At 31.1% G+C, this 18391-nt stretch overlaps 3 protein-coding genes across 4 annotated transcripts; 2 read left to right on the forward strand and 1 right to left on the reverse strand.

The window, feature by feature from the left end:
• Positions 1–5264: 5264 nt before the first annotated feature.
• Positions 5265–9143, forward strand: LOC137818670 (telomere repeat-binding factor 4-like). The gene is made up of 6 exons (XM_068622226.1): positions 5265–6233; positions 6323–6543; positions 6758–6842; positions 7423–7506; positions 8455–8752; positions 8853–9143. Exons 1-6 carry the CDS (start codon positions 6084–6086, stop codon positions 8882–8884), a joined length of 870 nt encoding a protein of 289 aa, XP_068478327.1. The 5' UTR covers positions 5265–6083; the 3' UTR covers positions 8885–9143.
• An 865-nt stretch (positions 9144–10008) lies between these two features.
• On the reverse strand, positions 10009–13233 carry LOC137818509 (glycylpeptide N-tetradecanoyltransferase 1-like). Its single transcript, XM_068621976.1, has 2 exons — positions 13108–13233; positions 10009–11570 (listed from the first exon to the last, which is right to left on the reverse strand). Exon 2 carries the CDS (start codon positions 11545–11547, stop codon positions 10243–10245), a length of 1305 nt encoding a protein of 434 aa, XP_068478077.1. The 5' UTR covers positions 11548–11570; positions 13108–13233; the 3' UTR covers positions 10009–10242.
• A 1132-nt stretch (positions 13234–14365) lies between these two features.
• Positions 14366–17737, forward strand: LOC137818385 (eukaryotic initiation factor 4A-10-like). Of its 2 annotated transcripts, none has more exons than XM_068621784.1 (5): positions 14366–14584; positions 15271–15340; positions 15441–15547; positions 16049–16479; positions 16905–17737. In XM_068621784.1, the coding sequence occupies exons 2-5, from the start codon at positions 15273–15275 to the stop codon at positions 17538–17540; spliced, it is 1242 nt and encodes a 413-aa protein (XP_068477885.1). In that variant the 5' UTR covers positions 14366–14584; positions 15271–15272; the 3' UTR covers positions 17541–17737. The 2 variants fall into 2 exon arrangements, with proteins under 2 accessions (XP_068477885.1, XP_068477886.1); XM_068621785.1 differs by having other exon boundaries at positions 14455–14584; positions 15255–15340.
• The last annotated feature ends 654 nt before the right edge of the window (positions 17738–18391 follow it).

The raw sequence follows: 18391 nt of genomic DNA on the forward strand, positions 1-18391 counted from the left end.
TTCAGTCAATATACAATAATCATCATAGCGAAATGTAAAAATTTAGAGAAGTGGTGATGAGCAATGTTGTTAAACTCGTAATTCAGAAGCGAACCAAAAAGGGTATGAAAACTTTTAACCTAAGGGTCATAACTCGACTTGAAAGAGTTCGAGTTATTATTCGAGTTACTACTATATATAACATAATTAAAAATAGATTCATGATTGATAAAATAGTTCCAATACACTACATAATTAAACATAGATTCATAATTCATAAAATGGTTCAAATACATAATATAATTAAAAGTAGATTTGACATTGCACGCGATTGGAGGTGTGAGTGGTGGTGAATCGCGTGCGCGAGCGACAATGTGAGCAGTGGTGCGGCGACGCGAACAGAAGCACGAGCGATAGCGAGAACGGAGTTGCAAGCTGTAGAGGGTTGTGAAATTAGGGTTTCTTGTTTTATTTGGATTGGATTTTCAATTTTTTTTAATGGGCCGAGTCATGGATTGGAGAGGCCCAGAGATCGTCAGATCACTTCGTTCTGGACAAATTTCAATCCACCTCACAATTCGACTTGTTTTCTTCTCAAAAGATCTAGATCGCGATCTTGACAACACTGATGATGAGAGATGACTACAAGGAAGATGCATGATCATCCATTAGTCCTAGGGCTAGGAAACCTAATATAATAGTGCAATTTTAGCAGGTATATTTCTACATATTGTAAGGCATAAATAGTCTTAATCCAATCAAAGTCAACATTAAAATAAATAAATTCTAGCCCAACTTAGTTAATTTCCATAAAATGTTGAATTTTTCATTATTTGTCAAATAATGTTCGTTTTTTGGTTAGTACGATTTTCTTTTAACTTTTGTCTTGTGATATCTGTATATTTTATGGTGGAAAATTAACTGCCTTTCAAAACCAACATACTCGAGGTATTGTTAATTTTGAAGTTCAATTCTGTTCTTGAAAGACCACCTTAAAGGGTAAGGGAGGAAGACATATTTAAATTGTTCACAGCAAGTGATTATTGATTGTACTTGAACAAACTCTCAGAGTTGCGGTCTTGGACAAAGTGAGTTAGTCTTTGTAATTACTTTTCTATTCCTCCTAATAATGACTAAGAGAATGGAGTTTATCTTTGAAATCACTTTTTCATTCTCATATATGTCGTCAATATTTTGATCTCAAACTTATTAAAATAACATTGTTAAGATCTATTACTACGTCTGATATATTGTTTGTTTTGAAATTCGAAATTTTATAATAGTTTTATCTTTAAAGGCATATTGAGGACTTAAGGGAGAAATGCCTATTTAAATTACATTTTAACCTTAATTTCTAAATTATGTGAGATTATTGAATATATAAAAAGTATTTAGGTTATGTTGTCAAAAGTTTCGTATTTTAATAACAATGTATTTCAATAGAATCTATTTCTTCTTTACTATAATGTGTTATTTCTATCCTTACTTAAGATGAAGTTGTCACTTGTTATTAATCTAATTTCTAAATAATTTATTGCTACCTTTTGGTGGGGCTCAATTCCCTATCTAGCATCATTTACATCTTTATTTCCCTATCTAGCACCCTTTTGTTTTTATTTCTCTATCTAGCACCCTTTTGTTTTTATTTTCTTATCTAGCACTCTTTTATTTTTTATTTCCCTATATAGCACCATTTTAAAAATAAATAAATAATAAATTATTATTTTTTTAATAATTTTAATTTTGAATGCATTAAAAAATAAATATTTTTAATGTTTAAAATAATTAGAAATATAATTAATGAATAAATAAATGAGTTTTTACAAAATAAAAATAAAAAAGTAATAAATTAAAAATGATTAGTTTAAAATTATTTTTTTTTAAAATGAAGAAAATAAAAAATTAAACTCTACAACAACATAAAAGTTGAATCTATAAACATAAATTAGTATTTATTTTTATTATTATTGATGATGTAATCATGTTAATTTCAAGTAAAAAATACAGGATATATTTATAAAAAAAACCAAAGTCAATTAGTATTAATTAATAGTGGACACATAAATAATATTGAAGTGTTTACCTAAATGCAAAATTCTAAAAAAAACTAATACAAATGTTACACTTAATGCTTAAAAATGAGAAGAAAAAAATGAAAAAATAAATAAGTTTAGAAAATAAAAACAACAACAATAAAATAAAAACAAAAACCATAAATAAATAAATAAAGATTGACAGAAAAAATAATAATAACTAAAAACATAAAAAGTATAAAATAAAGGAAAAACAAAATAAGATAAAGATAAAAGATATAAAAAAAATCAAATAAATCAAAACAAGATAAATATAAAAGATATAAGACGATACTAAATAAGTATATGTTGATCATAAAAAGGAAAATAAATGAGAGATGATCGTTCATTTAATATGTTTCTAGTTATTATTATTTTTTCTGCCATTCTTTATTTATTTCTATTTATGTTTTTATTCATTAATTATATTTCTAACTATTTTAAATACTAAAAATATTTTTTTCTAATGCATTCAAAATTAAAATTATAAAAAAAATTACTGGATTGTGCAATTCTCGTCATTAATTATGTTTCATTTTGCACAAACTATTTAATGTACCACTGAAGAAAATATCAAATGAATGATCATCTTTTATTTATTTTCCTTTTTATGATCAACATATACTTATTTAATATCGTCTTATATCTCTTATTTTTATCTTGTTTGAATTTTTTTTATATCTTTTATCTTTATCTTATTTTGTTTTGTCTTTATTTTATATCTTTTATGTTTTTAATTGTTATTTTTTTTTCTGTCATTCTTTATTTATATCTATTTTTTGTTTTTATTTTATTGTTGCTGTTTTTATTTTCTATACTTATTTTTTTGTCTCATTTTTAAGCATTAAGTGTAACATTTGTATTAGTTTTTTTTAGAATTTTGCATTTATGTAAACACTTCAATATTATTTATGTGTCAACTATTAATTAATACTAATTGACTTTAATTTTTTTTATAAATATGTCCTGTATTTTTTACTTGAAATTGACATGATTACATCATCAATAATAATAAAAATAAATACTAATTTATGTTTATAGATTCAACTTTTATGTTGTTGTAGAGTTTAATTTTTTATTTTCTTCATTTTAAAAAAAAATAATTTTAAACTAAACATTTTTAATTTATTATTTTTTTTATTTTTATTTTGTAAAAACTCATTTATTTATTCATTAATTATATTTCTAATTATTTTAAACATTAAAAATATTTATTTTTTAATGCATTCAAAGTTAAAATTATTAAAAAAATAATAATTTATTATTTATTTATTTTTAAAATGGTGCTAGATAGGGAAATAAAAAATAAAAGAGTGCTAGATAGAGAAATAAAAATAAAAGAGTGCTAGATAGGGAAATAAAGATGTAAATGGTGCTAGATAGGAAATTGAACCTTTGGTGGGTTCTATAAATTATTTGCTCACCTATAAGCAAAGAATTATATGTATTCTACAAATATAATGACAATATGCGGAAAAAAAAATAGTTTGGATTGTATGTATTCTACAATAATAATGGCAATATGCGAAAACAAAAATAGGTTGGAGATAGGAACACTACATACATATATATTTTTAAGTATGGTTAAATAATAATATTCTCTTCAAATTGTGAACATTTTAATATTTGATGTTAAGATATAAAATGTATAACATTATACTATTAAATTTTTCTACGTAATATATATAAATTTTGTCCATGTTTAGCATTTATATTAATACCTATATTATTGTATAGTGTATACACTTTTAGGTCAAAAGATAATTTTGTGTTATGTTATCCGTTTCTACGCAAAAACACATTTATTCGCAAAATGAATCATTGAAAGACAAATCTCAAACATACAAAAACATTAGGTTCAAAACATTAATATTGGTGCATATTAATGTTAAGTCACAGGGCATTCAGGTGCTAGCTTCCAATGCTATGTAAAAAATTTAAACTTCTTTTGCTACCTATATTTTCTGAACATTGTTTTTTTTTCATTAAAAAAAGGAAATTTAATTTCCTTTGTTGATCCAATATGTCAGTTATAATTTGTTTGTCATTACACATATAATTATGACAATTATTTGAATTGAGGTAAGAAAATTTTGTGCCAAATTCTCTATGAATCTCTATACCTTAATACTACACTTTTATACTTTCTTTTTTTTAAATTTCAATAATATCTCTTTAATTATGGTGGGAATGTGATGACTCACTTTTAATTTTTAATAATTGATTTATGGTGAACTTTGATGGTTGAGGTAAGTTTTGATAATTGTGTTTTCGTTCAATTTTTTTAAGTCACAAAATAGAGAAAATGGAGTCCAAAATTAAAATAAAATTATTTTAGTACCAGTTTATCTCGAATCAAATATTCTCGTCAACTCTCTCAGATAAATGTTACAACTGAACAAGAACGAAAGTGTTGCAACCAGAATGAAGAATGAAGAGATGCTACTGCTATATATATATATGGTTTGGTGCCCATTTGAGTGTAATAATGCATCGTTTCCACCAATTGGTTGTGAAAGCTTTGTCCCTTAAATCTTAGATGATGTTCAGTTTTGGTTGTAAATGCTATACGATACTGTGTTGGTATAAAGTGAAATTTCTTTTCCATTTTAAATGCTTGTATAGCTTTAATGGTGATGCCTTTGGAAAATGATTGAGGATGAAACTGAATATATAAGAACAAGAAGAAGATGTGATTTGGGCATTCTAAATTTGTTAAATGCTGTTCAATATTATTTTTTTAGATATATAATAACATGTTATACACATTTAACAAATTGGTAAAAAACATGAAAATTAAAAAAATAATACTCAATGATATAATGTATGGAAAAAAGTTGATGATAAATTAGTAAAATAATAATATTTCGGTGGTAAAATTGCAAATAAACAAAAAATTCATACTTGATAAAAAGTAAAATCTATTTCTGCAAATTAAGAAATACAAGTAGTTTGAATAAGATATTATTTATAATTAATTGACTTTATCTTTTATTATTTTTTACTATGCATAATATTTATAAAAATGTTTTATTAACACTTTCACCTTCTGTCCACTAACATATACTTGACACCGCAAACATATACTTGACACCGCAAATATTTCATTGGGTGAGGATATGGTAATGAAATATTTTGTAATATGATGAGAGTGAGGTGGCATTAAGGACAATTTTGTGAGAGTGTAAAAGTTTAGCTTTTAAGTGCAGGTGCAGAAGCAAGAGGATTTCAAACGAAAGGGAAAAAGAAGCAGCGGTCCTGTCAAAGAGAGGGAGAAAGAAGCAGCTGGAAGCACGAATCAAGCAGTAGAACAAATGAAACACAAACTATACTTTTTTCAGTGTAGGGCGTTGGAAATCAGGTAAACGTCTTTCTTGTGCGGTCGTTGTTGCTTTCTTTGTCTGTATTAACATGATATATTACACTAATTTAGGGTTTAGGGTTTAGGTGAAAGCGGTATAATATACCGCACTCATAACAAAATAAAATAAAAAAATTCAAAAAATTTAGGTGAAAACGTGGTATATTACATCGGTTGGATGACTTAACCGATGTAATATATCCACCAGACCGGAAAATACACTACCACCACCAACTAAAACCACCATAGAAAACGCACCACACCGATGACAACGTCAACAAACAGACCAACGACAATGAACACGGAAAGAAAAGGACATCACTGTTAGAACACAAACTAGATCAAGACTAATTTTTATTAACCACCATTTTTTCATTTTCAATAAAATAATCTTTAAATTAAAACATATTTGTATACTATTAAATTTGTTCTTTAAGCTTTTATCAATGTTAATTTTTTGTCATCAACTAATTTGAAATCATTAAAAAATATTGTGATATTTAAAACAAAATTACAAAAAAAATAAAAAAAACTTATATTTAGAACAAAACAAGGGAAGGGAAGCTTGAGAATGAGGAAGAGTTGAAGAGTGAAGAAGGAAAGAGAAGAGAAAATTAAATGAGAATATGAATATGAATATGAATTTGAATTGAATTTGAATGTGAATGTGAATGGGGAATCAGAAGCAGAAGTGGACGCAGGACGAAGAAGACGCGCTCATCGCCGGAGTTGAAAAGCACGGTCCCGGAAAGTGGAAGAACATTCTCAAAGATCCCCAATTCGCCCCTTTTCTCACTTCCCGTTCCAACATCGACCTCAAGGTAAACCCATTAACCCCTAACACCTTTTCTTTTCTTCAATTATTACAATTGGGATTAGGGTTAGGGTTCTTACAATCCCCCTCTTCCAGGACAAATGGCGGAATTTGAGCGTAAGTAACGGTTCTCAAGGCTCTAAAGACAAACCTAGGATTCCCAAGCTCAAGGCTCTTCCTGCTCCTCCTTCTGCTACCACCTCCTCCACCACAACCGCCACCTCTCAAAACGCCGCTCCTGTTCCTCAAAACCGACCTTCTGATGTCGCTGTCCCTGATTCTTCTCCGAATGACCAAGATGTCAAAAACCCTCCGAGGTATGACGATAGAACTGTATATGTACTGTGCTCTTTATTAATTTGCTCCAATTAACAGTTGTCTGATGCTGTATTTGCAGTCATTGTTGTTCACATTCATTGACTCCCAATTAGAAATTGGAATTCTTTTGTTATAAATGTGAAAACATTGCAGGCTATGTGTTCTTCTGCCAATTAAGATCATAATCTGAGGGGCTCTTTGTATTTTTATCAGGTACAATGCAATGGTTTTTGAAGCTCTATCAGCACTAAAAGATAATAATGGATCGGACCTAAATGCCATTGTTACTTTCATCGAGGTCAGATGAAGATCTTTATTACCAATGTTTCCATAATATTTGTCAACGAAATTATATATATATATATATATATGTATATATATATATATATATATATATATATTCTTATTTCTGAGATTATATTTACATTTCAGAACCTAGAATGGGAATGCATACAATTTCAAGATGTAGTTCTGTGATCATACTCTTTATAGATCTGAGTTTTTGAGTTCCAGCTCTTCTATAAGTTTTCTCACTTACCAGGGCAATCCTATTGGAGAGTATAAACAATTTTTTTGTCCGTCAAAGTATAAATATTTCCGGTGGTAACAACTGACTTGCAATATTGTAATTTATCCCTTTGCCGTCTTCACATAAATTTGAGTATTAAGATCAATTCTTGAACTCCAAGACCTCAATAATGATTTTGTTATAATCTTTTAGAAGTAGTATGTTTTTGTCCCTACTTTTTTACGGGGGAGAGCGGAGTTGGAAAATTAATTTAACATGCTATGCTGTATTGTGCATAGTCTTCTTTACTTTGTATTATCATTTTATTTGAGAATTTTAGATGTAACAACCACTACACATAATACTGCAGCAAAAACATCAGGTTCCTCAAAATTTTAGAAGGGCATTAAGTACAAGGTTGAGGAGGCTTGTTAGTCAAGGGAAACTTGAAAAGGTAATTTAGTTTCAATACAGTGAAATGGTGATTTTACTGATGTATTGCATATTATAGTTTTCTTAATGTTGTAAATTCAGGAAACAACCTCTCTGCTTGGTGGAAAACTATGTATATCTACCATCACCACTCCTCAATTCTAATAAAGTGGGAATCTCATGCACTGCACTTTCTTTTTTGTATATTATATAATTTATTCAATTTTATTATTTTAACTTGTAAATATCATGCTCAGTTTGATAAGTGAAACACGATACTTGGTTGACACGGCTTTAATGTCCTTGTAATTAGTACTGAATCATTGTTCTTTTTTTTTTCTATAGAGCAAGCATCGGCGTTCTCCTATGCTCCTCAATCTTGTTGTCTTATTATCTTATTTTGAAGTTGCTTTGCCCTTCAGACCTTTTGTTAATTCAGAAGTCGCCCTTATTCAATCTTTGTTAATATTATTGTTCTTTACTACATATTTGTACTCTAGGATCTAATTGGAGTTCCTCAAAGGAAAGTTATAGATTTTGTTACATGTTCATAGTAGGAGAAATACATTCTTATAGGGGTGGGGGAATAATATGTAATTTGCTCATTGGTTATGACTACAACCTATTTTTTTCGTATGTTGTGATCATAATTTATAGATTTTTTATATGTATATGAAGTACTGAACCATTAATATTTTTTTCTATAGACATTTACCAATATTGTGCATTTATGCATGCACCAAAATTGCACACACCCTTGGACACAAACACATGTGAAACACTTTGGAAATTGTAACTATTGGTATATTTTTGTATTATAAAGCAATTAGTAATGTGGTCTAAATATTTGCACATTTATGTATTCTTACACAATCATCATATCTGTGTTGTACTATGTCATATTTAAGTTAAAATATCTTGAAGCTTGTCTCCATTTTTTGAGGATTTCTCTACTCTTTACCATCTACAGGTACAAAATTGTTACAAAATAAAAAAAGATGTTTCCTCAGGGACAAAATCACCTCCACCAAAACCAAAGGATGTTCGGCCACTGCAGCTACAACCACAACGGCAACCCCCAACTTCTGTCTTTACGGCGTCTAACGCCACAGTAAAGGAAGCTGCAGATACTGCCGCCTACAGAGTTGCTGATGCTGAAAGTAAATCATACCTGGCTGCGGAAGCAATAAAGGAGGCAGAAAAAATATCATTGCTGGTTGAACATAGTGATTCAATGTTGCAGCTAGCAAAAGACATATATGAACAATGTACTATAGATAGCCTATCTTTCCTGCCTATAATTTGTGATTCTTTTAATATTATTGATTGATTATAACTACCATTGATCTTGTGGGTCTATTCATGCAGGTTCCCGTGGTGAAATTATCCTCTTGGCCTAAGATGGTTAACGGAAAAGGTCTATAAATATATTCATCTTGATGATGACTTCTAAATGTAAAATTTGGTTGATTAAACGAGATAGAATTTAACAAAATTTTTTTTGGTGTATTGTACCAGATTCTTTTAACAATTTTTATTCTTTAAATTTGCTTGGAAGGTCATGTTTATAGGCCTGCTTATTCATGTGTCTTGACTCTGGTAGTCTGGAATCTGATCCTTCCTATCTATTTCCTTTAATTGAAAGTGAAACTTATATGATTGCTTTGGGTGATGTTAAAATATTATTAAATCAACAACATTTTTCTATGCTGTAGTTTAGACGCTTGAAGTAATTGAATTATACACTTGTAAATTATTAGTTTGATTAAGACTTTATATTGATTTATAATTAAATATAAAATATTTGTGTATAATTTTGATGTTTATTTTAGGGTTGACGAAGTTAGCCCCTCAATTTGATTGATTGGGTTAGTGTTTTCATTACTCCAACATGTTTTGTCCCGTTTTGCCTAGTTAGCCAAATTGACGGATTAGCCTGTCTTTTTTAAATTATAAATTAAAATAATTTAAAAGGTTAATTTTTTTGTCAACAATTTTATATTATATTACATATCTATTTTAAATTTTAAAAATTGAAAAAGGGTTTTATTTATAGTCGAATACCAAACAAGCTTGTTAGTGCTGATTTATTATGAAGATTGTTTTATGAAAATTATATACAATTGACCATAATTTCATTCGCATGTATAATTATAATTGATGAAGGTAGATGTTTCTTCCTGTTGTAAAATTTATTGTAGTTGATGAAAGAATACCTTATTCATTAAAATTGATACTGCAACAAAAAAACTATTTCAAAATTTTCAAAAACAAAATTTCAAGATTTTTTTTAAAAGTGCTAGGAAATATAGTCGCCGTAATTCTTAGCGGTGTCATAAAGTGACGTGTTGTATCATAAAAAAAATTAAGATATTGAAAAACATGAGGAAAGAGGAATGACACTGTTCAAATGCATGTTGAGATGGCTAACATAACACGCAGTAAAATAACCTATTACTCTGCTATTAAAGTCCAGGAACAACATCACATCCTCTGCAGAAAAAAAAATGTTAGAAGACAAACATTTAACATGAAATGACGTTATCGGCAGCACAAAAAAAAGTAAACAGGAATTGGAAATCCTGAAGTTATACCAGGGTTGCCTCCAAGGACTTTGTAAAACTTGTTTGTTCAAAAGGAAAAACAAAATTTAAGTTCTACCAAGATCACCACATAATTCACAACCATACAAAGTCTACAGCAAAACCATCATGAATCCCAATTCATCCACATCATGACAAATTTTGAAAAATTTAGACTACAGAAGCACAAGCCCAAGCTCCGACGGCTTCAATGCATGCCTCATTCGGTAGTTGTAAAGATAATAATGAAGTTTTCCATCACCTGGTCCAAACTTCAGTTCCCTCAAGAAGCTCTCATTCTGCATCACATCCAATGCATTGAAAACATCATAATCCTTCTGTTTTGCGACAATGAGAGCATCATTCATCAGCTGAAGCAAAGGAGTGACAGTGGAAACATTATAGAATGAATATGCTGCTTTCAAAAGAGAATAACTTGGGTGGCCAAGGATAGAAGAAGGAAGTGTGTAGAAACTACAGAAGTCAGTGACCTCATGAGTTTCAGGACTTTCAACCAGAAAACTATCAATAACATCCTCCTTTGGCAGAAGCCAATGCTCCACATCATTTTCATCAAAATCGGGTGCAACAGCAAAACGGCTTAAATAAGTCCTAATTAGCCTTGTAACTGCAGGAACATCATGAATTTCCATTTTTCTAAACCCTGGGGTGATTGTTGATTCTGGCAGCTTGTAAAGCTTGATGGTTCGACTCATTGTCATTCGTGCACCAAGCCGAGAGAAACCAACATCAATTAGCTTCTTGGGATTCAAAGATCTGTGCCAGTATTGACAAGTTGCTATTGGTGTAGGAAGAATTACTCCAGCAGTGTAAGCTGCCTGCCACATATTTTCCAGGTGCACCCTCCTGGTCACCTCTTTGATCATGACAGGAGCAAGCCTCTTTGTTCGAAGTTTCTTATGGACGCAGAGGAAATTGATCTCTGCCATATGAACAACCTCATCACGAACTCGGATTCTAGCAGGAATACCCGTTATGAAAGCAACCATCTTCTTGGTACTTTTAACACGAACACCAATATGCCAACTCCTGAAATATCCAGGAGGTTGCAGAGCCCAGCGCAGAAATTCTTTAGAGTACTTAAATCGAAACATGTTCTCATCATCCTCAACATAATTATGAGCAAGAAGGTTGTAAACTTCCTCACACATCTGCTCGGAGTTAATGTCACAAGTAACCCATTCATAGTGGTCAGGAAGGTTGTATGGTTCTTGTTTGACCTCAGATAAAGGGGTTGGAAGTTCAATAGGGCCTTCTGTCAAACTGGAGTCTCCTATATCCTTGAACTGCCCAACAGGTTGGGTTTCCCAAAATTTATGTCTTTTATCCAGAGAGAGAGATTCTTGAACTTTTTGTACTAGATTATCCAATGCAAGATCACTTTCAGCTGGTGAATTCCCATCTGGGTTGGGATTTGGTGTTTCTTCAGGTGATCCAGAGGAAGGATTGCTATCAACCATTTGAAATGCTTTCCAAAAGCGGTCTGAAAGACAAAATAAAGATTTTTCAGTATACAAATTTAGTAGAACAAAGCACAATTTTCTCCTAATTCCCACGACTTCAGCATTCCTTAATCAATGCCTTGTGGCCAACTATTATATATATATATATATATATATATATATATTATAAATATCATATAATACCCAAACTAATATATAGAGATAAATACTGACTCCTTGATCTTTATGATACCATTACAAGCCAAGATCCAGTGTGGGCCAAATAAAAGAAATAAAAATGTCTACAGGCTGTCTCACATTCTCATTTCAAATGAACTAATAAACATACAACTTAAGTTTTAAAGAAGCTCTAGTTATCGCTGTAAGTATTTTTTTGAAATGTGAGATACACATGTTTAGGTGAAACGAAGCTGTCATACTATGAAATGCATATTTGATGGGAACAGAGTTGCACTAATAGATAATGATAAGTATTTATTTTCACATAACAAGTTAACAACTTCTTCTGCACATATTAATCAGCATGGGCCATTATGAATTTACTTTGCACAGCCACAAGATCCTTGAAGCAATGCTTGCATGTTTAAAGTGACTTACTCTAGTAGGAAACTGCTACTTCAGTGAAACAAGTAAAATTAGCTTTGGCTTTGGTATACAGAGGATAAAATAATCAAATTGAAATTCACCAAGTAAAATCTAGTTCAGTTCACAAATAGATTTATGTATGATAATAGAATAAGAAAAAGTAAAATTTCCAATAAGCAACATTCAACAGAATTAATATTTCCAACATTCATCACCAAACCACAAGATCCATTATTTTCCTTTTTGGTTTGCACCAAGAATATCCCCCAACCAATAGTCGGAAATCCATAATAGTCCAAGGCAAACTAAACACTAAACCCATTACTATAGGAAACATAAACCAGAAGGTGCATTTCCATCAGGGTTTCTTCAGGTGATCCAGAGGCAACATTAGAAGGACAATCTGAAAGACAAATGACCATGTTCCAACAGTTTGATAAAAGAGGGAAAAGTTTCCCTAAGCACTGAGTAGCTGCAAAAGTTTAAGAAGAGATATTCCTCTACAATTCATCGGGAGGCAGAACACCTAACCGAAATTTTACCAGACTAAACTAAATTTAATCTGTTGAGCTTCCAAACAAGTTCATTCCATTTTAAACTTAAAATTTTACATTTTTCTTTCTTAGAATTTGAATTTCAGCTTAATTAAACTCCAAGAACTAGTTTATACGACAAGGGTTATCCACTTCCTATATTCACTATTTTAGTCATACCGCATCATTAGTCAATATGAATCTCCAACACAACTGTTCAATAACCCAACAATCTAATTTCACTTCTTTGGCACAAAAACAAGAAAACATGACCAAACAACAAAGCTTGAACATATATGTTCATCTGATTATACTAAAGCAATTTTGAAAAAGGGAAAGGAAGTGAAATCGAAGAAGGTTCAGAGCATCTGAAAGGAAGCAAGTTTAGATGAGTTTCATCAGGGTTTGGAGCAAAGTAATTAGTAATGAGTGAATTTACCTGAGAGTGTGAACGAGTGAAGAAGAAGAAGAAGAGAAGAAGAAGAGAAGAAGAAGAAGAAGAAGCAGAAGAATGGAATCAACCAAAACTGTGGGCGATATCGTGAGATCCGATGCTCTCACTGACAGAGGAGTTTGGTTCCCTACTTTAGGCCTTCGCTAAAACTGTCCAATGGGCCGGGCCCATAATCAGCTTTTCTTTATTCAAAATTGCTTCCTCCACCACCATAATTGCTTCTTGCACTTCCCATAACTGTAGAATATTAAAAAAATTCTTCATGTTCTGTCTCCAATATTAAAAAGATGACCCAAACAATATGAAAAAAAATAAAATTCTTCTACACCTTCATAGGTTCTTCTGCCACCCTCACGTAAAAATACATTTTTATCATTCTTGTGTCACCTTCATAGAGTAGCTTCCGGATGTAATCTGAAAGTTAAAAAGCATTTCCAGATTACATAATCCAAAAACTAATTATGCATATGAAAAAAGGCTTCTAAATTAGGTAGTCTGGAAGCTAATTACGAATTTGAAAAAAAACTTCTAGATTATATAATCTAGAATATTATATAGGGGTATTTTTGGAAATATGAAAATTTATGGGAATGAGAGAAGAATATATGGAGGTGCAGGAAGTAAATGTGAATGAATAAAATGTAAATATATATATATATATATATATATAAATGAAATGAATCTTTTTGTGGGTTCATATATTTATTTAAATAGTTCGTTATAATATTGGGAATATAATTGTTGAAATAATAAAGATATGTTGATAATGTTATGATTTACACCCAATTTTTTTTTATATATAATCATATATAACAAATAGATATCTGATTTACTAGTCACTTTCTTATGTTGTTTATATAAAGAATAATTATGTATATATATTTGTTCTGATTATAGTTACTATCATAATATATAGAAAACTAGTAACAACACTTTTTTTTAGAAAAAAAAAACAATAATTCGAATTTATAGTATTGGGAATAAATCTAGTTCAGAGGAACATTAATTATAATGGAAATTGTTTATTACAATTTGTCTTTTAATATAAAACAATTGTCTTTTTTTTTAAAAATGTTGTTAAAAGTTTTTTTTTATCAAGGTCATTTTTAGAATAAAAATAAAGAAATAAATAAATTTCATGTAGTATCCTATCATATCATGTTACTATTTCATTAACTATATCAGTATCAAATCAAAATAAAAACAAAAATCAAAATAAAAACTGAAAATAGGAATAAGAAATGATGTTATTTATGTTTATTGATTGATCCCAGAAGGCATCTGAAAGGGTAAACGTGGAAGGCTATATTTACTGTTTTGCCCCTTCCTTCCTTGTTCCTATAACACTCCCTCTTCTTCTCATTCGCCTCCCTTTAACTCCACGGTGCAGATCCGAGGAGTTACTCCTTTGCTCTTTTTTCTCTTTCCTTATTGCAATACCAACTCTTCAAGTTTCCACCAGGTATCTTGTTTTGCTTTTCAATTTCATAAATTATCCATTGTTCATTCATTTCTCTGCTATGAATCTGAGCCTGATCTATGTTTTCTTTTTTCGTTTTAATTCGACCCAGAAGTTTGTGATTCGTTCTTTATTAGTCTGTTAAGTTTCCGGACAAAAAGATCGTATTTTTAGATTTAATGGATTGTGGGGGTAGTGCATGTTTGATAGGTTGATTTGCTTTTTGATAATGTGAAATTTTATACTCCACGCGAGCTTAAGTTTTCAATGATCACTTTTTTGTTGTTGTTTAGTTTAACTTTGATTTTGGCACTGTTAAACTGAATCATGGAGGAGTTGGCAAAGTGGGTATTTTGACACTGAAAGATTTGTTTTTTGGTATGACATGCATCCTTTTTGCCCTTTAGAATGTCTTCTCCTGACATCAAAGACAAACAGAAGTTTAATACTTGCACTTCTTCCTGTGTATTGCAAGTTTGGCTCTTCTGTTAAATATGTCCAGTGGAGGATGTCCTTTTTTTTTATACATGTCCAATAGAAAGTCCTAGTGGAGGTATTGGTGGTTTAGTTATTTGTATGATGTTTGGTTTTCGTGTTGTTTTGGAACTATTGCTTTGTTATCTGTATCAATTTCGCCTGATTATTTGAGTGTATGGTCTTCCTTTTATGACAGGTTTTGGTTTTTCCAGTTATGGCAGGTTTGGCTCCAGAAGGAACACAATTTGATGGTCGCCAGTATGATGCTAAGATGAGTGAATTGTAAGTTCCTGTACTGTATTCTTCAGTAGTTGTATTGTAATGCTTGAGTTCTTTATTCATGTACTATTTTCTGTGATTGTATTTAAAATTTAATACACAGGCTTTCCACTGATGGGCAAGAATTCTTCACCTCTTATGATGAAGTCTACGAAAGCTTTGATGCAATGGGATTACAAGAAAATCTTCTGCGAGGGATATATGCTTATGGTATCTACTGGCAGATTGACCCTCTTAGTTTAAGTGCTTATTATTCATATCTTTTGTTTATGCCAATTGCTCTTTGAAAATCTTTAGAATTCAATTAAATGCGTAAATAAATTAATTTGTGGCAGATTAATTGAAATTACATGTAGTTTCATTAAAAATCATTTAGATTCATTGTTGTGTTTATATTACCAATGATTAAGGATTGGGGATGCTTATACTTTATAACTTGCTTCATAATGTACATCTTAAATGAGCATCAACCATTTTCATTACATATTTATGACTGCACTTTTGTATTTTAAAATTTCCCTATGTACTTATTGGAAGACAACAAAACAAAGTGGGTACATGGTAAATGAATAAAATCTTGAGATTTTAGTTGTTTTGAAACTGATGAGATATTTCGTGAGAATATAAATGATGTACTTTGAAAAGTATTATTGTTACTCATGCTTCTCTTATCACAAAATGACGTGTTGGTGTTTTATTACTGTTCTTAAGGTTTTGAGAGACCTTCTGCAATCCAGCAACGAGGAATTGTTCCTTTCTGCAAGGGTTTGGATGTGATTCAACAGGCTCAATCTGGAACAGGAAAGACAGCAACATTCTGTTCTGGAATTTTGCAGCAGCTTGATTATGGATTGGTTCAGTGCCAGGCTTTGGTTTTGGCACCAACAAGGGAGCTAGCACAGCAGATTGAGAAAGTTATGCGAGCTCTTGGTGATTACCTGGGTGTTAAGGTTCATGCTTGTGTTGGTGGGACAAGCGTCCGTGAGGATCAGCGCATTCTCCAAGCTGGTGTCCACACTGTTGTTGGCACTCCTGGCCGTGTGTTTGACATGCTGCGAAGGCAGTCTCTTCGCCCAGATTGCATAAAGATGTTTGTTTTGGATGAGGCTGATGAAATGCTTTCACGAGGTTTCAAGGATCAGGTTCTTTTTCTGATTAGTTTCCACAATTTGATTAGTGCTCCAATCTTGGTTCTCATGTACCTGTTGATTATCTTATTCCTTTTGTTGTTAAATATCCTGGAAGTTTGAGGTGTAAATTCCCTTATGTTTATAAAGCACAAATAAATTAATCACTGTCCAAAACCTTTATGCAGTGAAGGCTTATGCTCATTATCTTCTATAGGAGTCTATAATATGGTATATTGCACTTATTACATACAATCTAGCATAATTTTTGAATGTATGGCATAGATGGGAAGGGTTATAGGACAAACAAAATACAATATTTGTTTATGTGGATTGGATACAAGAATTTTCTGTTCTTCAATCAAAATAAACATCCGTTAGAAAGGTAAAAGTTTATGTATTTTCATTCATGACACAGAATATGTTGGTTGGTGTTGCAGATCTATGACATCTTCCAGCTGCTGCCATCCAAAATTCAGGTTGGGGTGTTCTCTGCTACAATGCCGCCAGAAGCCCTTGAGATTACAAGGAAGTTCATGAATAAGCCAGTGAGAATCTTGGTAAAGCGTGATGAACTGACCCTGGAGGGTATCAAACAGTTTTATGTGAATGTTGACAAGGAAGAGTGGAAGCTAGAGACATTATGCGACCTTTATGAGACTCTGGCCATCACCCAGAGTGTCATTTTTGTGAATACCAGGCGCAAGGTCGACTGGCTCACTGACAAGATGAGAAGCAATGACCACACAGTCTCTGCCACCCATGGTGACATGGACCAAAACACGCGTGACATCATCATGCGCGAATTCCGGTCCGGCTCGTCTCGGGTTCTCATTACCACAGACCTTCTGGCCCGTGGCATAGATGTGCAACAAGTGTCTCTGGTGATAAACTATGATCTGCCAACCCAGCCTGAAAACTATCTCCACCGCATAGGGCGTAGTGGCCGGTTTGGAAGAAAAGGAGTTGCTATAAACTTTGTGACAACAGATGATTCCAGAATGCTGTCTGATATTCAGAAGTTCTACAATGTGACTGTAGAGGAGCTGCCATCAAATGTTGCTGATTTGCTCTGATGAGTTAATTTTTGTTCTCTGTTAAGTCATCAGTCATCAGGCCTTTTTTTATTGCTATCTCATTTTCTCTCGCTCTAAATATTTTATCCACATTAGAGATCAAAGACATATGATCTGATGCTATTTGTATTGGATTCTATAAATTTTGTTTAAATCAATCGATTAATTAGCAGGTTGCTGTTTCAAGCCTGCATTTACTTCATTGTCTCATCTGCATTTCTTTTTGTGCAGCACTTTCTGTTTCCATTGTAATTCATGATAAGGTAAACACCCCACAGCCTGCACTTGCCAATCTTTTCAGCATACAAGTTTTAAATCAGATTTCAGTTAACTATATTTAATACAACACTCTTGAAAATTAACCATGTTTTTAATTGTAAGGCAGAGTTCGATTTGCAGGCTTCTAAATCTATTGAAGTCCAAAATATTAATATTATTATGATCCATGGCAAATTTGTCAAATAGAGATGTACTGGGATTTATTTTTTTTGTATGGTTATTATTTTATTCATATTTTAAAATAAATTACATAATCTTAGAATCAAAAGTTATAATACAAATGTACTATTTGATAATATTACATTTAAATATAATAGATGTGTTAGTTAATTTAAATATATATATATATATATATAATATTATATGTAAATATAATAGAGGATTTGGTCTAGTTCTAAATTTTTAATTCAAAATTTGAATCAAATTTTATCGAGAAAAAAATAAAATAAGTTTTTCTTAAGTAGAGTTTTGATTTTTTTTATTATTTTACACTCAGTACAAAGCATATTTTATTACACTTTAACAATTTTTTTCTGTGTTGTGACCAAGTTTCTCCAAAAGTTATTTTCATC

This window comes from Phaseolus vulgaris, chromosome 10 (genome assembly GCF_000499845.2).
Source record: "Phaseolus vulgaris cultivar G19833 chromosome 10, P. vulgaris v2.0, whole genome shotgun sequence".
Classification (NCBI taxonomy): domain Eukaryota; kingdom Viridiplantae; phylum Streptophyta; class Magnoliopsida; order Fabales; family Fabaceae; genus Phaseolus; species Phaseolus vulgaris.